At 49.0% G+C, this 22,418-nt stretch overlaps 1 protein-coding gene across 1 annotated transcript in view; it reads left to right on the top strand.

The window, feature by feature from the left end:
- SNX27 (sorting nexin 27) overlaps nt 1–17,686 on the top strand; it is a 53,133-nt gene extending 35,447 nt beyond the window's left edge. Inside the window, exons 7-11 of the mRNA XM_004716630.2 lie at nt 2,587–2,676; nt 12,266–12,415; nt 12,616–12,744; nt 13,123–13,182; nt 14,110–17,686. Of these exons, the coding sequence (XP_004716687.1) occupies nt 2,587–2,676; nt 12,266–12,415; nt 12,616–12,744; nt 13,123–13,182; nt 14,110–14,157 (477 nt within the window). The 3' untranslated portion in view covers nt 14,158–17,686. The remainder of the gene's footprint in view (nt 1–2,586; nt 2,677–12,265; nt 12,416–12,615; nt 12,745–13,122; nt 13,183–14,109) is intronic.
- The last annotated feature ends 4,732 nt before the right edge of the window (nt 17,687–22,418 follow it).

The following is a 22,418-nucleotide window of genomic DNA, read 5'->3' as shown; positions in this document are numbered from 1 at the left end:
AAAATGATGGCTTATTAAAGAGTTTTTGTTTTTTGCCCCCCCCCCCAAATAAAACATTGATAAGGTCAAAATTCCTGTAGAATATATTTAAATTTAGGCTGAACCTGACAGATGGAACCCATATACTTAAGTTGCGCTCTCCTGAAAGCTCACTAAAATAATAGTAGTGGAATTTTATAAGGCTTAGATCCACAAAAAAACAAGAGAAACAGCAGAGGTGACCATAGCAGATGATAAATATTAGCAACTTAAAAAAAAGAGTGAATAACTTGAGAGAGATGTTGGTATTCTGTTTTTTTGGAGAAAAATTGGTAGTAGGTACGTGGAAAGTAACAGGCAAAAATGAAGGTAGTTATTATTAACATCAGGAAAAGCAAGTAAAATACATATATACATACATACATGTACAAACATACACATATATCACAGGAACTCACAACTGTGGGATGTGGTTTGGTTACAAATATTGTTTAGATACTTAAAGTGAATTACTGATTTAATTTTACTGAGGGGAAGAGAAGTAGCATTTGGGTGGTGTAAGAGCTAAAACCTAATGTTTTTAGCACAATAAGTCTGATAAGTAAGGAATCATCACATTAAACATGTCATTTCGGATGACATACGGGGATGAAAAACGCTGGTTAAAGTTCTCACAAGGCTCTGCCCAGTGGAATGAGGCTCTGGAGCCAGGGAACTGCTGGTGTTATTATGAGCCTTGTGTGTTTTTTCCCTACGTATATTTTCTACTTAAAATAGAAAGACTTTAGTGATGCTTGTTTTCTGCTTGGGGGTAGTCAAACAATGTATCTTGACTAGACATGAGACGGGAAAGAGCCCTCTCCTGCCCCATGTGAAACTCAAGAGCAGCTAGAGTGGACGAGGCTCCTCAGGCTAAGCTGCACCTCCACCTGGAAAATGTTCATGAGGGCGTGAAGTACTGATCTGAACCAGACGCGGGGCTAGGCATTGAGGACATGCAGACGGCAGAAGTTTTGTATTTTTATGTGATCCTGGGAAAAGAATCGCAAGGCCCCTTTCCTCAGCTGAATAACAGTAAGTTACATGGGAAGCAAAATCAGTAGACCAGAATTATCTATTTTTGACTTGTTTTCTTTCCTTCTTGACTTTTCCCCCAGCTCTTCAGGAATTGGTTTAAATTTAATTCTGGAGCAAGGTTTTGTTGGTTGCAAGATATCTTAGAGAGAAATAACCCAGAGTCCCAGTGCTCCAGGACACGGAATGGCACTTCCTTCTAAGCATCCCCTGCGACTGTAATCCTCGCTGCCTAAGTGGGTGCTTCCTTGGGTGGCCAGGACTCAGGGGAGACTGGGGCACCGTTTGCATTAGACAGCACCAGGCATGACGATAGTAGTAGCCTCCATGTGCTTCTTAGAAGAACTTAACCAGCTAAATAATACTAGTAACAGCAATACTACTACTAGTAACTATTTGCATGCACTTCATATTTTTCAATAGTCTCAACATCTTGTCTCATCTGTCTACCTCTGAGAAGAATATTTCTATTTTACTTACACGTTGGTAGGTGATGGGATTAGAAGTTGAACTGGTCTCTGTTTTAATCCTGAGCTCATTCTGTTATCCAAATATTTACCCCTGAAAGGCTATGGGAAATTATTTCTGCCTTAACCGAATTTATAGAAATTAAAGTCACTTAATATAAATTGAAGGGACTCTGGTGATGCAGCGATTGAGTGCTCAGCGGTTAAGCACAGGGCAGTGTGACTCCCCAGTAACTCCTAGGGCAAAAGTGTGATCTGCTTTTGTTGTAAGGTCAGCCTATTAGCCTGTTGCTGTTGGGTTCATTTGGACTCACAGTGACCCGAGAGGACAGAGTAGAGCCTGCCCCTCCAAAAAAGAGAAAAAGGGTTCCAGACTCCCATCTGTCTCCCAAGGAGCGGCCGGTACATTCCAACTATTGACCTTTGACCTAACAGTCAAACACTTACCCACTGTGCCACAGAATTCCTCTTCTGTAAAGAGTACAGCTCTATCTCAAGTCTAAATGTGCGCCTACTTTTCAGGATCCTTCATAACCCATTGTTAACCGATCCACCAGCATTGTCTTTTGCTGCCCCTTGTGTGCCCTTTGGTCAAATCAGATTCTGCTGTCTCCTGAATGTATGGAAGTTCAAACCCATTGCTATTTCTTGACTTTAACTTAGAATTTTTCTTACTCAACCCAGCCTTTCGGGGATCCAGCCACGGCACGCTGGAGAACCATCATTAGGAATAGGCTCTCCCATTATGACTGCAGTATAGCATTGACAGCCTGCTTTGTAGTGTTGCTACTTTAATGCACTATTGTGTACTGTCTTCCATTGTTCTCTGATTGTTTCCTATGCATAAATGAGCCAGAATTTTAAGTCTCTTAAGTACCAGAAACCAAGACCCTCACCGTGTCTAGAACAATCTTCAGTTACTCCAGGACATCGCTTCCCGGGGCAGAGCTCACTCATGGTGATGGTGCTGATGGATAAGCGATATTCCGGACATGAACCTCTGTCTCTTTACTTTTAACAAAATGGCCTTGATAATGACTTCCCCCTGCCTTTGTTTTGGTGACAGGCTGTCGATGATGTGAAGAAAGGTTATATCAAAGCAGAGGAGAAGTCCTACCAGTTACAGAAGCTGTACGAACAAAGGAAAATGGTCATGGTAGGTTTCTATTCCCGTAACCCTTTGGAAGACCGCCACTTCCTACCTTTAAACCTGTTGTTCCCCTCATTTTTATGGGGGCTGAAACCTGGCTTTACTAACACAGAAGAAAAGTGGGGCGGGAATATGGGAGAAGAATACAGACTCTTTAGGCTAAGCCATTTGTGTTCTTGCATTTAGCACACAAAAAGCATATATTGCTGAAAGTAGGCATATAGCTTTATTAATAATAGCCTAACTGTATTCTTTAGATTTGAAAGAGTACTAAAAGATGTGCAAATCATTAAAAAAAATTTTGTGAGGACAGGGTTTTAGAAATGATTTTAGGTGTTGTTTAGGTATAGCAAAATCATGTATTTTTATGACTTCTCTTTGTGCAGTTGCATAAACATCCCTGTTCTCAATAGTGTTTCTGATTAGAGCTGTGCCGGGTGATTCTATAGAAATGAGCAGTATGTGGCTATTTAATATAAATGGAATGAAATTTTCAATTCTGTGTCTCAGCCGCGTGGCTGCTGGCTGCCATGTCAGACAGCTCAGAGAAGGAGCAGGCTCACCATTACAGAAATTCTGCGGGCCAGGGCTACCTGCAGAGTGTCTTAAACAGTTTAAAGGTAGTTTCTAGTTTGTATCTGTCATAAATAAAAGTTATCAAAAATAAAATATGCAAAGAATATTTACAACTTCCACCCACAGTATTTAAAAAAAATTCCAATTAGAGTGTTTAATGATGTCACACAAGGCATTAGTAATGATTTCTGATAGGTCATTTAACTTTCTTTAGTACCTTGTGTGCAGTTTTTATAAGTGTATGTTCATTCACTTAAATTCATTGGATTGGGGTAAGAGTGCACTGAGACCAGTCCCTGGAGCAGGGTGTCGTGCTTGGTCAAGTAGAGGGATCGTGAAAAAGACCTTCGACACGATGATTGACAGCCTGGCTGCCTCAGTGGGCTCTAACGTAAGAACCAGTGTGGGTCATGTTCCGTTCTGTGGTACACAGGGTCTCTGAGTTGGCACCGGCTCGATGGCAGCACAAGAGCAATAGTCTGCTTAACTTCTTGTTTGAGCGGGGATAAGTGACTTGCTTCCTTTTTTAAACTTTCTGTGATTTAGGTGAAAGCTTACAGAGCAAACTGGTTTTCATTCACGATTCACATTCAGTTTGTTTGGTGACATCGTGTGCAACCTCCCCTCACCTCGTCCGCTTCCCATGGTCCTCCCTGTGTTTACTGTTTCCTCTCCATTCTCTCGTGCCTTCTGGTCCCTGGCCAGAGGCTGCCCTTGTTTTAGTCTCCACCGGTTGGTTCTGAGTGCCTCCTCCCCAAGCTCCTCTTCTACTATTGTTTGGCTGCAAGACGAGCCCAGTTCCATCCAGGCTTGAAGGGTGTCTGAGCTCCACATCTGGGTCCACCAGTTTCTCTTAGAGCAGTGGGCCTGCTCTGTATTCCTCTTTTAAGTCTGTTCTAGTTTCCTCCCCCTCTGTCTGCTGCTCTTCCCGTGGCCCCTTTCAGAGTGGGAGCGAGGCACCATCGAGTTCTTCGGGTCTCAGGGTCATGGAGGTTGGCTGTGCGAGGCCCAGTACTCCCTGGGAGGAGGGGTTTCCTTGTATCTTTGACGTTCTCCCCTCTTCTTTGCTCTAGTCCTGCAAAGACAATAGTTGCACCTTAGATGGCCTCTCGTAAGCTTTTGCCCAGTTGCCACTCATCAAAATAGGATATAAAACATTTTCTCTGAGAACTGTCATGCCAGGTGATCTCGATGTTCCCCAAGTGACTCATTCCCTCAAGACGTTTGAGTGTGGTTTGGAAGTTTTTATAACTTTGTCCCCTGTATGTACTACTATTTACATGGGTGTATTTGCAGCACCTGTAAATACGTGTGTCGATAGTTCTGTCAGACCTAATTATGTTTGTGAGTATAGTCCCCATCACCCTCCCACACGTGTTTGTGTGTTCATGCACGCATTATTGTTGGGACGATTATTGCCAGACTCTATCTCTTGTGCTCCGCCCAGTGTCTTCCTGGGCCTTCATCGGGTTGAGCTGACTTCTCCCTTAGTTAAAGAGTAAACCTAGTCAGTGCTTGCCCCTCTCCCCTCCCACCAGTGGTCATCTTCAAAGAATGTTTCTTGCTCCCTGTCAGCCTTTGGTTGACACTTTACAGTAGTGGCCGCATGCACTAATACTTCTTCCGTGATTGACTAATTTCACTCCGCACAGGGCCATCTAGGTTTATCTGCAGTTGAAGGGGTTTTGCAGGTTTCTCATCATTCTTTAACACCACCTAGTGTCGGGCCGTGTCTCTGATGCACATAGGATCGCTGTGGACAACAAACATCCCACCACGTGCATGGGCCATCGTCTGTTTACCCTGCATCCATTGATGGGCACCTAACTGCTTTCCGTCCTTCTGCTCCTGTGAATGGTGCTGTGATGAACATGAGCGTGCGTGCCTTTGCCCTGTCACAGCTCTTAGTGCTCTGTGGTTTATACTCAGTGGTGAGATTGCTGGACCATGGGATTCTTCTATTTTCAATTAAAAAACTTTTTTTAATCATTGGGAGGCTTTTACAAATCTTACAACAATCCATCATTCAATTGTATTAAGCACAGTTGTACATATATTGCCAACATTTCCAAACATTTTCTTTCTACTGGAGCCCTTGGTATCAACTTCTCTTTTCCCCCCTCCCTGCTCCACCCTCTCACCCTCTTGAATCTTTGATCAGTTACATATTTTTGTTGTTACTTCGTGTCATACACTGCCCGTTGACTCTCTTCGCCTACATTTCTGTTATTTGTCCCCTGGGAGTGGGCTATACATCCAACCCTGTGATGGGGTCCCCCCCCCCCCACTACTGCTCCTGAGGGTTTTATCCATCCTGAGTTCCATGTATGGAGAGCTCTGGTCTAGTCAGATTTGCAAGTAGAACTGGGTTGGGGGTGGGGGGCATTCAAGGACTAGGGGAATGATGTGTGATTCATAGGTGCTATACTGCACCCTGGTTGAATCGTCCCTTCCTTGTAACCCTTCTGTCGGGGGATGTCCACTTGTCTACAGATGGGCTTTGGGTCTCCACTCCAACCCCCTCATTCACATTGATATAATTGTTTGTTTTGCATCTCTTGATAACCTGATCCCATCGATACCTCATGATCACACAGACTGGTGTGCTTCTTCCATGTGGGCTTATTTGCTTCCCTGCTAGATGGCTGCTTCTTTAACTTCGAGTCTTTAAGACCTCAGATGCTATATCTTTTGATAGCTGGGCACCACCACTTTCTTCACCACATGTGCTTATGTACCTGCTTTGTCTTCAATGATTGTGTTGGGAAGGTGAGTATCAAAGAGTGCCAGGTTATTAGAACAAAGTGTTCTTGCGTTGAGGGAATACTTAAATAGTGACCCAAAGTCTATCTACTATATTAATACTTAACATTTAAATATATGTACATTGGCCTCTGTGCCTTTCATTATAAATTAATGTATTTACATATATAGGTAAATATATTGATATATTGTATGTAATTATATATTAATATATTTACATGTATTACATGTAATATATATATATATACACATACATGCCTAGAGCTATACCTCTATATATAGCTTTTGCCTCCTACTTCTTTCCTCTATTTCCTTTCACCTTCCTCCTGTCCCACTATTATGCTCACCCTCCATTCAGCTCTCAGTAGTAATTCCTCTTGAATACATTGCACTTGATCAAACTTCACCAGCCATTATACACCCTCCTCACCATCAATTTTATATCTCTTGTTGTTCCCTTATCCCTGAATTTGTTGGCTCCCCGCTCCCCTTCCCCACATGTCCCCCCCAGGACCGCTGGTCTGTTGTTTCCACCTCAGGATTGTTTGTCCTGCCTGTCTTATCCAGATAGACATAGGGCTAAAGAAAAAAAAAGATATTTCCAGGTCTGTCTGCTGTTCCTTATGGGTGTTTTCCAGTCAAGTCTGATGAGGTGCCAAATCCTGCCCCCCAGGTCAGAAGTCTAGTTTCAGGACTCCTCGGGGACTTTGTTACTTTGCTCCCCTTGCTGCCCGGTTGCACTCCCTTCGCGTTACATCCCACTGTGTGGGGGGCAGACCAGGCACACCTTCCACACAGTGTCTCCAGTGCTGGCCCCATAGCACTATGGAACAGTGAGGGAACATCATGTCTCAACTGGTGGAGCCGGCCGTGTGGTCATCTCTGTGCATTGGCTGCTCCAAGCAGGGATGTCATCCCTGGGACTTGGTGGGCCGTGATGAGGTATTCTCTCTCTCTCTCTCTTTTTCTCTTAGTTTGCACCTGTGTGGTCTGGAGAGACCTGCTATTCTCCCCAGGCTATATTTTCAGTGCTGTCCTCTGTATTACATTCTTCTGGGGAGGGGTCAACACAGCTCAGCTTGGTCTGGGCCCATCGTCCTCTCTGTTAGGTCACTGCTCCATACCAGTATGTTGCCCGTAAGACTTGGCACTCTGGGATAGCGTCTGGTCCTATCTCCCTTTCCTGTGGAGACATAAACTGAGTGTACAAGTGCTCTGTTCCCCCATCACCCTCGTTTCTTTTTTCTCCTCCCCTCCCCCCCTTTACCTGTGTCCACAGTGGTTACACTCTTGTACAGTTGCACCAGTAGGATGTGAGGGTTCTAGTTTCTCCCATACCTTCTCCAGAATGTGTTTTCTGATTTGTTTGGTTTTGGTTTTGAATTTTCCTATTAATACTGGGGCGAGATGATACATCATTGTTGCTTTGATCTGCATCTCTAGTTCATGATCACCAGCATTTTTGGGGGTTTGTTAGCTGCCCTGATGTCATCTCTGGTGATCTGTTCATGTTCTCTGCCTATTATGTAGTAGGATTATTTGCCTTTTTGTTTCTGAGGTTTTGAAGTTTCCTGTGAATTTTGGAGATTAGTCTTTTGATATGCATAAATGTCTAATTTCTATGAAGTCCTAATCATCTTGTTTATCTTCTGTGTTTGTGCGTTTTCAGGTATATTTGATGATATATTTATGCCGTATATTTGGGCTCCTACATTTGTCCCTAAATTTTCTTTGATCTTTATAGTTTTAGGCTGTATATTTAGACCTTTGATTCAACTTGAGTTATTCTTTGTGTATGGTAAGAGATAGGGATTCTGTTAACTTTTTTCAGCAAATAGGTATCCAGTTCTGCTTGTACCACATTAAAGAAACTATTTCTATTGAATAGTTTTGGTCCTTTGTCAGAATCCATTTACCTTTGTCCAGAGTGGCTGGTGGTTTTGAACTGCAGACCTTGTGGTTAGCAGCCCAACTCTTAACTATTATACCATTGGTGTTTCTAAATCACTACTCTTTGGAAACATTGGCTTCCAAAACTCCTCTCAAGCCCTTATTTCCACTTCAGACCTGAGTCGACTCTTGGGTTGTTTGGGAGAACAGAATGTTCTCCAAAATGGACCTTCATCCATTGACCCTGAGCGTTTTGCTCTGCTAAATCAGCATCTCTGCTTCACTCTGGCCCCGTGTCAGTACTGACCTGCCTTGCTGAATATTCAGCCTTCATAAGATGCCCCGCTATGTTATGCCTTTCCTCCAAGATTGCCTGATGGGCCCACCAAAGTGGGCATAGAAATCAAGGAAGGTGGCTCAGGATACATACCTAGCTATTCAGAACTTACAATGAAAGGAGAAATGCACAGGATAGTTTTGGGTTTAAGATAAATATCCACACACCTAGGTAGATATGTTTAAAACAACATTCGTGTGTCTTGAACATTTGTGGGTTTCTGAAATGTTAAATGTGTCTTCTCTGAGTTTACAAACTCAGAGAATATAGAGATTGCCCACTAGGGCCAAGAAACACTGCCCACGCCAAGACCCACTGAAACACTTACATCTTCCCATGACTTTGACCTCTTATGGCCTGTCACAGGGCCCTTGGTTTTCCTGCTGGTTCTTTTCAGACCTTGCTTCATGAGAAAGTCAGTCCCCTGAAGGTCCTTTGCCTTCAGAGACTAGCACCCTGGAGTATGAAGGGTAGGAGGAAGACACCTCTGACGGGCCTGTTGTAGGCACTTCACGGACGTCCTCCTTCACTCCCTAGCAGCCACTCGGGAGCCAGCCCCTCTCTGCAGAGAGGTGGGGTCTGAGAGGTTAGAGCTCGCAACTTGTCAGCAGGGGACGGCGGGTGGGGAAATGAGATTTGAACCCCTGTTGGTGTGGCTTCAGTGCACACTGGGGAGAGGAGAGCAGCACTGTGCCTGACTGGGAGCCCCAGGTAGAGGGGCTTGCTTGGTGTCACAGAGAGAAGTCGCGCTCCGTGGACCTCCACCGCTCTTCTGACAACACAAAGTCAGTGAAACTCCCGATCAGAATGAAGCAGAAGTAGGTTTCAAAGCAGCCGCAGAAGCTCTCAGGCACGAGGACGCTCCATTGCTGTGTTCTGCACAAGCGTTTCCGCAGGGAAGGATGGGAACAGAACTGCTCTGGAGAGTCTGCGGCCCCGCTGGTCTTGGCAGAGGTCTTGGGCTGCGCTGAGCTGGGTTTGCTTCTTGAGGAGCCCGTAGAGAGTTGCCAGTGGGCCTGTTCGGAGCGTGACTTGGATGAAGGCCAGACGCCTCGTTGCAGGCGCCCTTCTTTTCCTTGGAGCATTTAATTGTGGAAACTTCCAGTCACAGAGAGAAGCCGAAAGACTAGGTGGCAGTCACAGAGAGAAGCCGAAAGACTAGGTGGCACTGCCAGGTAAGCAGTTGGGCTGCTAAACCACAAGGTCAGTGGTTCAAATCCACCAACTGCTCCCAGGGAGAAAGAGAAGGTTGGCTTCTCCTGTAAAGATTTACCGCCGCAGAAGCCTACGTAGTGTCACTCTGAGTGGGCATGGGCTCTGTGGCATGGGCTTGGTTTAGGCTTACCCATTATCCAGCTTCAGTGACCCATCAACTTCCTGCCGTACCGCCTCCTCCCTCTCTACTCCCTCTGCACCATTGGAGGCTTGAACATAATTTCTAGGTATATTGTTGGACAGGGCATTCTTGAGAGAGAAAATGGTTGAGCCTTTTGACCAAGAATTATTGTTTTTTTGTGTTGTTGTTGTTTTTTTAAGGTATCATTGATTAGGAGTCTTGGGGGTGGGGGGTACAAACCACGAATGCACTTGACTGCTAATGCAAAGGTTGGAAGTTCCTCTTCAACCAGAGACACCTCAGAAGAAAGACCTGGTGATGTACTTCCTAGAACCCAGGTCAGCTCAGCCACACATGGGTCACCTCATTCCTGGTGAGACGTCTCCTGCGTGCTGAGTGCTGGGCTGACAGTGCATATGCCGCCCGCACAGCAGCCCTGTGAGGGAGCGGGTGCTATTCTCATCGTTCAGGAGAGGAAACGAAGCTTCCTGCTTTAAGTAAATGAGCCTGCTTTCAAGTAATGTGCCCAAGGTCACACAGTCAGGAAGTAGAGCAACCCTGGTGGTGGACGGGGTGGCATGTAGCGCTGCTCAAGGAACAGCCAGCAGTTTGAACCCTCCAACTGCTGCTCGGGACAAAGATGGGCTTTGTACTCCTGTAAAGACAGAGGTCCTCGGGAAGCCCCGGGGCAGTTATGAGTTGGGCTCGACCCAAGGGCAGTGAGGGTTTTGGGGGCTTGAACCCTGGAAGTAATAGGGCGAGGATCTGGGCTCACACTCTTCTTCACCTGTCCTCTGTGAAGTGCTTCCTGTCCCCGTCTTGGCTGCTCGCTCTCGTTTTGTATCCGCCCCTTCATGAAGCATGTGGTTTCTGTTTGGAGTGCCAGTAGCACAGAGAGAGAGAGAGAGAGAGAGAAAGGATGATGGAAAAGGAGGGTGAGGGAGGAGGAGGGAGAAGTGAGAGGAGAAGAAGGGGAGGGGGGGCGACGACGACTGTGTGCTGTGGCACCAGGAGCCTCCGCTCTAAGTTCACCGTGCTGTCCCTGTGTTCTTGGCTGCCCTTTGTAAAGGGCACCTTTACAAAGTCACTCTTCCACCTAAGCAGAAGGGAGAATGTGGTGTGATTCACCCCGCCACCTCCTTCCCGGGCCCTTGGTGCTTCTCCAACAGCCCTTGGTGGCTTAGCAATGATCTTAGATGCCAGTGATTGGCATCAGAACCAGAGATTTGCCCAGTTGAATCCATGCCCCTTCTCTCTTGGTAAGGCAGAAGGCAGGTCCCCTGTGTCTTCTCATCTCCCTGCCCATCTAGTTCATGAAATCTGGGCACTTTGTCCACGTCCCCCCCCTCACTGTGACCTGCAGCTGGGGGTGTGGGGGGTCTTAGGTCTGTTCTCCAACTTCCCAGGCAGTCCCTGAGGAGCCAGAATCTATGAATTCCCCACCCCACACACACACACTGTAGTGTCCTTTTCTTTGTCCTCTGTCCCCCACATTTCTGTTCTCCTCTCTCGACCTGAAATAATGATGCCAGCTGCAGGAGAGAAGAGACAGAGATTTGTGTTACTGTCTCACTAGTGATGAGACATCTCTGGGCTCATCTGATAACACTGCCCGTGAGAGCCGTGCATGTCCCTTGAGTGCTTGATGAGGAGACACCTGCTGCCCAGAGCACTGTCTGCTGATGGACAGTGGAGTCCTAGCCCAGACATGGAACCTGGGGTCTGACCCCGGTTGTGCCACTTCTTATTACATGTAACCCCAAGCAATTCTCATAGCTACCCCGAGTTTCTGTAATAATTCTAAGGTCTCTCTCAGCTTTACCACCCTGGTGGCGTATTAGTTACACACCCAGCTTCAATCTGCAAGGTCAGCAGTTCAAAACCACCAGCCGCTCTGTGGGAGAAAGAGCAGACATTCTACTTTTGTAAAGAGTGACCATCTCAGAAACCCCCAGGGGCAGCTCTCTCCTGTCCTGTGGGGTCGCCCTGAGTTGGAGTTGACTAGCAAGCTTGAGCTCTGCGTTCCGCTTCATGAGCCTGGGGGTTGGACTAGTGTAGTCAGGACCCCTGAGATCAGTATCACTTTGGGCTGAAGAAGAGGTGGGGAGAAAGATCGCCCCCTTCCCGTGATTGCTAGCTTTGATCAGTCCCCACCTCCTGGGCACGGTGCAGGGAAGGACCAGAGGGAGTGGAGTGCCGAGTTCCTTTCTTAGCCCTGGCATTTTGATTGGCGTCTCTTCTGGCTTCACACACGGATCTTCTTAAAGGGGGTTGGAAGTAAGGAAGAGGAAATTGGAAGTGGGATAAAGGGTAGCCTGATCTGACTCCTGTGGGGCCTCTGGTGGCACCGTGTTTATGCGTGGGCCCGCTAACCACAGGTCTGCAGTTGGAAACCCCCAGTTGCTCCGTGGGAGAAACACAAGGCTTTCTACTCCCGTAAACAGAGTTTTAGGAAAAAGCAAACAAACAAAACAACACACAGAATTTTAGAAATCCGCAGGGGCAGTGAGTTCTAGCCTGTCCTGCGCAGTGGCAGTGCGATTTGGCTTTGATCCCAGGCAAGGAGGGCGGTGAGAGCAGAGGCGAGGCTTCGGGGCTCTGGGTGAGCGTGGGCGGGCACTCATCCCAGCTCAGCAGCTCTCCACTGAGGAGTCGCTCCATAGAAACGCCGCTTCCTCTTCCTTTCTGTCTAGTACCTCAACATGCTAAGGACTTGCGAAGGCTACAACGAAATCATCTTCCCGCACTGTGCCTGTGACTCCAGGAGGAAGGGGCACGTCATCACCGCCATCAGCATCACGCACTTTAAACTGCACGCCTGCACCGAGGAAGGGGAGCTGGAGGTGAGAGCTCAGCTGGGGGCGGGTGGCCCTGACATACTCCTTGATGAGGGGTGAGGCAGAGAAGCGGTGCTGGGCCCCCGCTGAGCCTCAACTCCGTTGGCTCCTTCCACGGACTTCTGTCCATCGGTCACAGTCAGCATCCCCATTCACGCGCCCACACTCGGATGCCGTGGGCCTGACACTCTGCTCCCGGTTTGCAGAACCAGGTAATAGCATTTGAATGGGATGAGATGCAGCGATGGGACACCGACGAAGAAGGAATGGCCTTCTGCTTTGAATACGCACGGGGAGAGAAGAAGCCCCGATGGGTTAAAATCTTCACGCCATATGTGAGTGGTGCCTGGGAGGCCTGCGCGGGAAGGTAGACTGGGCTTAAGGCTCTCTGTGGAGGGGCAGCAGTCTTGAGACCAGAACCTGTTTGCATCTTAGGACCCGGGTTCACATGGGCTTTTCTGTAGGCCCCACCGTGACCTGCTGGAATGGTAGTGAGTGGTTTGGGTTTGGTGAATGGGCCGTTTCACCGGCAGTCGACTCAAACCGTTGCCACTAGAAGGAGCCAAAGACTAGCAGGCAAGCCCGGCCTGGCCTTGCCAGCTGGGTTCTGGTCAGGCCCCGGCTGGCTGGCTGGCTCAGGAGGGCTGGTGGCCCTGTGCTGTGGGGGGGCTAGACCCAGGGGCGGCACTTCAGTGTTGTGACTTCTTTTTCAGTTCAATTACATGCATGAGTGCTTCGAGAGGGTGTTCTGCGAGCTCAAGTGGAGAAAAGAGGTAATTCTACACAGTTCACGCGCTGATTTGTTCATCACTGTTGTTTGAGATGTATAGGCCTATGTCCCACCCACCCTTGAAAAAAGGAGCCCTGGTGGCACTGTGGTTTAAGCATGGGCTCAGTGGTTGTAAGCCGCTAGCCAGGGGGAAAGGTGAGGTGGGTTTGTTCCCGTGAAGGTATGCAGTCTCTGGAACCCTGTGTAGGATCCGCGTGAGTGCGAATCGGCTCAGCAGCAGTGCGCTAGGCAAAATGCCCAGGCCTCCCCTCCTTCTCTGCCTGTCTGGACGTTAGTTAGGGACTGCTTGGCCCCTGGTCTCCGTCTGGCTGAGTCCTCCGGTCAGAAAGCCCAGCTGCTCTGGGCTGGAGGGGTGGGCACTGGCTCTTTCACTTCTCATGACTTCACAGACCCACCGTAGCCTGTGGATTTTTTTTTTTGTTTTTTAACTCTCAAACTGCCCTCCAGAAGGGCAGCTGACCTCAGTGTGGGCCGCTCGGATGGGGGTTCTGTGTGGGTTAATGAGGCAGGCTTTGGGCTACTGTTCTCCTGCTGTGGCCACGTGCCTGTGCTGGTGTGGGATGGGAAGAGTCTGGCTGAGGGACCACTTACTCTGAGGAAATAGTTCAGGGATCCAGAGGTCCCCTCAGGAACCTGCAAGTATATAATTTTGGCACAGGGTCGAGAACATTGAACTCGGCGTCAGAGCTGAGTTCTCTGGCCTCGCTTCTCTCTGATTTGGGGGAAATTCACCTCCCATATCAGCTACCCCGTTTTCTCACCTGTGGGCCCGCTCCGAAAGGCTGTGCCTCTGGGTGGGACGTTTACCGGGCAGGGGCTGATCAGATGAGGCCTCCAGGTGTAGGCTTCAGTTTCTGTTCGGGGGGGCGGTGAAAGGGACCCGCTGATGCTTTTTCTTCTTCCCTTTCAGAACATCTTCCAGATGGCAAGGTCCCAGCAGAGGGATGTGGCTACCTAGCCTCTCCTTACTCTGGCCCTCCTCCCCACCCTCCTCCTCTTACCCTCTTTGTCTCCCATGTCAGACAGAGTAACTATTAACACGAAAAGAAGAGAAAAAGGAAAAAAGTCATTATATCCAAAAGCCCTAGACTGAGCATTAATAATCACCCCTCTGAATGTCGTGTCTCTGGGACCTAGCTGGTAGAGAACAGCTGATTGGTCAGCACCGGGAGTCAGCTGAGCTAAGACGGGAAGAGGTCAGCCCCGCCAGCCGCCAAAGGGGTCCTTGTCCCCTCACCTGGGCCTCACACCCACAGACTCTCCTTGTTCTCTATTTTTAAAACTGGAACTACGAACTCCATCCATGTGCACTGTTCAGACATATATATGTATGTATGTAAAAAAATTATATATACACAAATTAGCTGCACGTATATACATATATATATATTTCTTTTTAAGTTTCATATTGATGGCAGTACCTTTTTTAGCTTGTGTTTTTACACATCTTTCACGAGGACTCATGATCCCTCTCTTGCTCTCTTTATTTTGAAACAAACTTTAAAAAGGCAAAAAAAACCAAAAACCCAACAACAGTACACACACATACAAACACGCAAACATTTTACAGGGAAAATACCTCTCCTCACGAAGGACTCGCAAAGTTTACAACCTGCCTGGGTTCTTCCCCACCCCTGCCCCCACCCCCTTCTATTTGCATCGAATGCAGATTCTGACTTATGTCACCAGTCTGAGGAGCAAGGATTGTTTATCTCCCAAGAGGGTGTGGGGGAGGAGGAAGAGGTGTGTGCATGCAGGGCAGCCAGGCCGCAAGTGAGAGTCTAAAGACTTAGTATGGCCTCATGGCCGATTCTAGGACAATTTTCCTGGTCCATCTGTCTCTCTCTAACTCATGCCTCTCTAGCCCCGCCCTATGACCCCCTGTCTGCCATCCCTCAGCTGGCCCAGGAGATGAAGGCGATGCCACAGGAACTGGAGACCCCTCACGGTGGTGATTTCTCATTTCCCTGCCTTTCCTGAAGGAGGCAGCGCGAGGCTGGTTCCCTGAGGCACCCACTGGGGCTGACACAGGGACAAGGAGGGAAGCAGTGCCCTGTGACGTCAGCGTCCCCGGCCCCATTCCTGACCACTCACCAGCCGGAACTGTTACGTGCTCTGTGACTTCCGGATGCAGCGCGTTGGGGAGGAGCCTGAAGTATCTAGGAGATGATGGGTCAGTGGCCTGTGCCAACCAAACTGCAGCCCCACCCACGCCCACTGAAGGCCCAGGAAGGTGCAGGAGGAGCGTTGTTGGCTTTAGGTTGGCCCTCGCCTGGCCATTACAAGGAGACTGCAGGACATACTCTGCCCTCCCCAGTGCTGCCCCCTGGGAGCTGTGTTCCAGGGGCTGGGCCAGCTGAGCCTGGTGGACGGCAGCCTCCACCCGGCGCCTGGAAACACTGAGGCCGGCTCTGATGCTGTGAGATCCTCCTTTTCTTCCTGCCTTCCCGACAATGTCCTCCTCACGGGCGTCCTTGCTTTGCGGACCTGGGAGGCTGTTGCCAGGTCTGTTTTGTAGCTGGCTTTTGCAGGGCCACTCCGTAAACGGGTGGCCGCATGTCCTCAGAGGAGAGTTGGGTCCAGTAGACCTCTCTCTCATCGTTTCTCCCGGGGGAGTCTGAGTGCAGAACAGAAGAACGTGGAACTTGACCCCTGATTGGAAGGCTTTGACATAGGATTCACTTTGGGGTTGTTTTTTTTTTGTTTGTTTAAACAAATTTAATACTGAGCCAAGAGACCCTGCAGCGGTGGGGGTGGGGTAAGTGGATTTCTCGCTCCAAGATGCTAACGAGACTGGCTTCCGGTTTGTCCAAATGGCAAAACTGGCAGCAGTTCTTCTTTCCCTCCCCTCCTTCGTAGTGGGAGAGTACCGAACAAATTCCATGTGATGCCCGCGCTGGCCTCTGGGCATGAAATGCTGGGGGTGCCTCCTCTGGAGAGGCTGGCTGCTGCTCTGTTCCTTGTCCAGCACCACATCTGTCCCCTTGGTGCTCTGGGGGGGGTGATGGGCCCCAGAGTGTTGGCCTGTTGTTAGACTGTTGGGGGACAGGCCTGCCTGAGGCTGTGCCGCAGCCTACAATAGGGAGGAACGAGGCCCGAGAGAGGGGTCTTCCTCCCCGTGACAAGAGGTGTAGGGGTCACTGTGGCCCCTGAGGCCACCGGATCTAGCCCTTCTTTGCATGAAGCAGTGTTAGGTGTGACCCTCCGTCCCCCTCATACTTCCTTTCTCTAGTCCCTGTGACTTTCCTTGTCCTGGTTCAGCCCAGGGAGGCTTCTCCCTAATCGTCTTTAGCATTGTGTCCGTGGGAGGGGGAGACTCCTGAACACTCCCTCCAACAGAGCCCGCACGGTCTTCCTCCTGGAAGGGGAGGAGGCACAGAGCTTTGTAGAGAACAGCCAGTAGACTGCAGGCCCAGAGAGCAACTTCCCTTGGGCCATGCTTCAGGCTCTCTCTCCTTCATCTTTTTATTCTCCCCTCCATTTTCCTGCCCTCCGCTTGCCTTGGGCCTAAGCTCAGCACCGGTACAGATAGATATGCACGTGCTCAGGGCAGTTCCTAGGCCGGGCCGGAGCTCTCAGGGAGGAATTAGATCACCGTTCCAGCATCCTCATTCCTGGCCATCTGGTTTCCTCCTTCAGTTACCCAGCCCAGGCTGGTAGCCACAGGTTGTCCCCTCATGGCTCCGAACCCAGTGCTTGGAGCAGGAAAACAGGGCACTGACAGGAGGCACTGACACTTCTCTCTCTCATATCGGAATCTGCCAGTCTTAAAGGGCACTGCATCCTGGTTGGCTGGACATCGCCAGACCTGAAGGGACTACGGCGCCCTCCTCTCTTTCATGTTGTCTGGATGGATTGAGCAGTGAGACCATTTGGTCTGCTGGACCCCAACACACTGCTGGGTTTCTTCACCAGCTGCTTTTTCAGAGATCAGAATCAAGGTGTTGGGTGTGCTGCTGTAACTCACAGCGCGCCCCCAGTCTTGCCTCTTAGCTTCCCCTCCCCTCAGTCCAAGCAGGACTTGCCAAGCCTCTTGCTGGCACCTGAAGGGGAGAGCCTCAGTCCCTCCACAGCAGTACCCTGGGTTGGGGGGCGTGGGGGGGTTAGGGAAGTCCAGGGCTCTGGGGAGGGAGAGAATGAAGAGGAGCGAGATGGGGCTGGGGCACTTGACCAACTGCTCACCTTGCACACGGTTTCCAGCTCCACCCCCATCCCCTTCAAGCCAGTGAGCTGGGCTTCAGTTCTCCCCAGGCCGTGCACACTTTTAATTTATTTGAGAGAAACTCTAATTGTATTTTCACTGCAGTATCTTGTATTTTTTATTTGTGATTTAAGAAATGTGAAGAGAAAATATACAGACACATAATGGCTAACAGTGTTTCTTTCATTCCTTGTTCTAGAGCTAACCACTCTAAAATTGTTTGGTAATGTCACTTAGTGTAATTAATTGTAACATATTCTTTTAAATAAATTGATTTATTGATGAAGCGATTCTTTGGTTTCCTAGACAACCAGTCCTTTGGGCTGTGTGGTCAGCAGTGAAAGGGACCTTGGAGACTTGAGTGAGAGCGGTCAGTCTGGGCTGTGAGCAAGCAGCCTGCCCTTCTCCCTAGAAACCAGTGAGACAGCGGTGTGTGTTGAGGGAAGGTGGGGGCGGCACACACAAGGATAAGCCACAGACACCCTGGCCAAGTTTTGTTCCCAATATCTCATTTGTTTATTTTAATAAATCATTTTTATTGGGGGCTCGTACAGCTCTTAGAAGAATCCATATATCCATTGAATCAAGCACATTTGTACATATGTTGCCATCATCATTTCCAAAACATATTCTTTCTACTTGAACCCCTGATACCAGCTTTTTTCCTTTCCCTCCCCCACCCTCCCGCCTCAAGAACCTTTGATAATTTATAAATTATTTTAATTTTCATATTTTACACCATCCATTGTCTCCCTTCACCCACATTTGTTTTTCGTCCCTGGGGGTGGGGGTGAGGGTTGGGGTTGCTGATCCTTGATAGAGATTTCCCCTTTGTCCCCTACCCTAATGGTTATGCTACTTTCATTATTGGTCTTGAGGGGTGTGTCTGTCCTGGATTCACTGTGTATCTGTACCAGTGAACATGCTCTGGTCTAGCCAGATTTGTAAGATTGAACTGGGGTCACGAGAGTGGGGTGGGGGGAGCATTAAAGAACCAGAGGAATGGTGTGTGTCTCATTGGTGATATACTGCACCCTGGCTGGCTCATCCCTTCCTCGGACCCTTCTGTGAGGGGATGGCCAATTGTCTACAGATGGGCTTTGGGTCTCCATTCTGATTCCCCCTCGTTTCCATCAAAATGGTTGTTTTGAGTCTTCTGAAACCTGATCCTGTCGAGACACCTCATGATCACACAGGCTGGTGTGCTTCTTCCATGTGGCCTTTGTTGCTTCCCTGCCAGATGGCTGCTTCTTTAACTTCAACCCTTTAAGACCCCAGACGCTATATCTTTTGATACCCGGGCACCATCAGCTTTCTTCACATTTGCTTATGCCCCCGCTTTGTCTTCAGCAATTGTGTCAGGGAAGGTGAGCATCACAGCATGCCAGGTTATTAGAACAAAGTGCCCTGTGTTGAGAGAAGACTTAGAGGCCCAATGTTCATCTGCTATCTTAATACTTAACCTATAAATATATGTACATAGACCCAAATCCTTATCATTATATATTACCATATATACTCGAGTATAAGCCAACCCAATTATCAGCCAGGGCACCTAATTTTGCCACAAAAACTGCATTAAAAATGTGCTGAAAAACTTGGCTTATACAGGAGTATATATGGGATTTACATCTACCTATATATTTATACCTCCTAGTTCTATTTCCTTTTACGCTCCTTTCCCACTATCATGTTCGACCTTCATTCGGCAATCTGTACTTGCAGCTACATTACACTTGATTGAACCCCACCAGGCATTCTATGCCCCCCTGGCCATCAATTTTAGATCTCGTTGTTCCCTTGTCCCTAGATTTGTTGGCTACCCCTCATTTTCCCCCACCTCCTCCTCTCCCCTGCCCTCCCTCCCAAAACCATTGGTCTCCTTTTCTCCTCAGGATTGTTTATCCTGCCTGTCTTATCTAGATAGACATGAAAAAAGAAGGACAAAAAATACCCTATCAGTAGTTCCAGGTCTGTCTGCTGACCCTTAGGAATGTTTTCCGATCCGGTCTGATACATTGCCAATCCCTGCCCCCGAGTCTGGTCTGTTTTGGGGTTTCCTCGGGGACTTTGTTGCTTTGCTCCCCTTTGCAGCTCTGTTGGGCTCCCTTCTTGTTTTGCCCTGGTGTGTGTGTGTGGTGGGGGGCTGAACATCAGAGCAACCACAATTCCAGCACTATGTCTCCAGTACTATCCCCTGTAGCATTGTGGGTCAGTAAGCGGACGTCATGTGTTGTGGGTGGTGAGGCCGACCCACTGCCCTGTCTGTGCCAATGTCTCCTTTCAAAAGTACTCGCCCCCCTCAGACCTGAGTGGATGGTGCCTCTACTCCACTGCCAGCCTGCATGAAGCCAGACGCCCAGCTGGGCAGACAGCTCTTCCTGGGCTGATGCAGATGGAGCCGGGTGGAGCCCTGGGCCGTAGCGCAGCCCCGCCCCCAGCCACAGGCTCAGCCTCCTTTTTTACCTAAACCTGGGAAACTTTCCTTAGGATCTGAGCTGAAAGGTACGCTTTACCCCAGCAGGTACCCAGCGCCGCCCACACGGCCACGGGTGGCTGCCCTCCCCTTCTCCCCAGAGCTGAGCGTGGCCCTGCGTGCCCTTTGTCCGCGCAGCACAGGCTCCAGTGTAGGAATGACCCAATTCCCCACTCTGAGCAGTGTCCACCCCGCTATTCAGGAGGCGGTGGACAGTCTGTTCTGCAAACCTCAGCGTGCTGTAGGTTGACCATGTCAGTTGCATTGCTAGATTCTCCACCTTTTATTCTTGTTTATAACCACAGCCCTGTGCTGCTCCTTAACCAAGGACCAGGCCAGCAAGGACGATTTAGCACTCCAGCGGTTTGGGAAGGAGGTTGCGCTCTGCCTCACTTCCCCAGCCATTGGCATCGGATGTTTGGAATCGAATACTACGCTCCTAATACGTTTTTTTTAATTAATAAAGAAGTAGGAAATAGAGTTCTAGAATGAGCATTACAGCGAGTGAACGTTTATTGACTCTCTCCCATGTTCAGGCCATTGGGTTAGATAATCCTACAGAGGTAGGTACAAAAGCCAAGGCTGCTAACTCACTGCCTTACAGAGGAAATAAGGAATTTACAAATGTGTCCGGTACACAACAGTGGGAGGGTTCAAGTGCCCTACTCCCCACTACCTCGAATCGAGTTCATTCCGATGCACATTGACCCTACAGGACAGGCTAGAACTGCCCCTGGGGGGGTTCTGAGAATAACTCTCTACAGGAGGAGAAAGCCCATCTTTCTCTTGTGGAGCAGCTGGTGGTTTCCAACTGGTGTCTTTAGCGTTAGCTGCCCAACCGCTATAATACCAGGCCAAAGGGCCATAAAGGGTGGGAGAAGAGATCGGGATGAGGGTATGTATGGTGGTAACCCTCAGTAAGAAATGGGTTTCTGGTAAGCCTTTTGGGTGGGGTTCCCGGGATGGCACTCCCCCAAACTGAGCCACTGGTTGGTCATGGGAATGAAAAGACAAAAGGCTCAGACCTGTTCCAGAAGAGCTCTCTCCTCTCTGCCTAGAAAGCTCCACTGCCCTGATGGAGCAGGTCTGGCTGGAGCAGGCTGCAGGTCAAGGAGTGATGCGGGCAGTAGTAAGGCTTTCGAAAGTCCTGAATGCCAGAGCCGTTTTCCATTTTTAAAAATCGCTCAGGAAGTTTGGTTTTTGTGTTTCATTTTAATTGGCTAGTTTTAGAAAGATGGATGTTTCAAATACAGAAGGGTCAACGGTCTTCAGTAAGTGGAGGCAATGATATTTGAGAGGCGAGAAATAGATCTGAGGGAAATTATGGAAATAAAACCTTTCAGGATTCAGTAACATGCTGAAGGTATGCACCAGCGATACAAGATGACTCCCCAGGCTTTGCATCTGGGTGATGGGCCAACATGTCTTTGAGATGCAGGGGGTGGGAGAGGGGGAGGGGGAGGTGCATTTTAAAAGCTTCATTCCTATTAATTTAGACGTGATGGGAATTCCAGATCTGAGTACCTAGCAGTCATTTTCTTATTGAGCACCTTCTAACGTTCTGGGTGCTGTTGAAAGTAATGAGGGTGCCATGGTGCACAGGACAGTGTAGGTGTTCAGTGGCCAAGAACTCATTATTAAACGGAAGCTGCTTCCGTGAAGAACAGATAGTTGGCAAGCAAGAGGGGAAGCTCAGACTGCTGAGGATGTTGTGAGCACCTGCTTTGGGTGGGTGGGGGTAAAGAGAGGCCTGAGCCAATCGGGGAGCTAGTGTCGAGGAGCAGCAGGACTTTGCGGTGAGATTGCAAGTGAGAGGGAGGAGGATGTGAGGGTTTCTCAGCTTGACGGGGTAGATGTTTTAACACGGTTGCTGTCAAGCCCCTCCTGACTCGGGCAGCCCCGCACGTGCAGGGGAGCCAGCATTCTGTGACCTGGCAGAGCAGAATGGCAGGCCTTTCTCAGCACAGCTGAGTGGGTTCCAGCAGCCCATCCCTGAGCTAGCAGGTGCGCGCTCTCCAAATGTGTCCAATGTGGTGGTAGTTCCTGATGAGGAAGACTGAGGGAGGAAAGGAAGAGCGAACTTGGGAAAGCAGGAGTCAAAACGCCTATCTGGGAGTTATTTTCATCCGCCAGGTGGGAGGATGCAGTATTATAGGGAAACCCATTTGTAGGAGGCCTAAGTAGTCAGAGAAATTGACCCAAAGAGAGGCAGGTAAACCAGGACCTCCAGAGAAGCAGGAGCTTGGGCTGTTCCAAGTTGTCAGATTTGCATTAGAGCTGAAGTTCCCTGCCTGCTCTCCGTGCCGCTGCTGGGCTGAAGTCAGGGGTTTCTGCTGCCCTTTCCTAGTTTCATCTGCTATCCCGTTTTATTTTCAGACGTCTCTTGTTCCGGTGAGAGGTTAGTGAAGTTTCAGTAGTTAGCCAAACGCCGACTTTATACCCTTCCTGTTATACAACGCCGCCTTGGGGGGGTGGGGGGCGTTGCTGGAAAATCACTCACAGCAAGAAGCAAGTTAAGTCCTTCCCTTAGATGGCCCCCCAT

The sequence above is a fragment of the Echinops telfairi genome, unplaced genomic scaffold (genome assembly GCF_000313985.2).
Source record: "Echinops telfairi isolate 266 unplaced genomic scaffold, ASM31398v2 ScPeMD7_5805;HRSCAF=6673, whole genome shotgun sequence".
NCBI lineage: Eukaryota > Metazoa > Chordata > Mammalia > Afrosoricida > Tenrecidae > Echinops > Echinops telfairi.
Note: the sequence above shows the minus strand (reverse complement) of the source record. Positions and strands in the feature narration are given on the sequence as shown.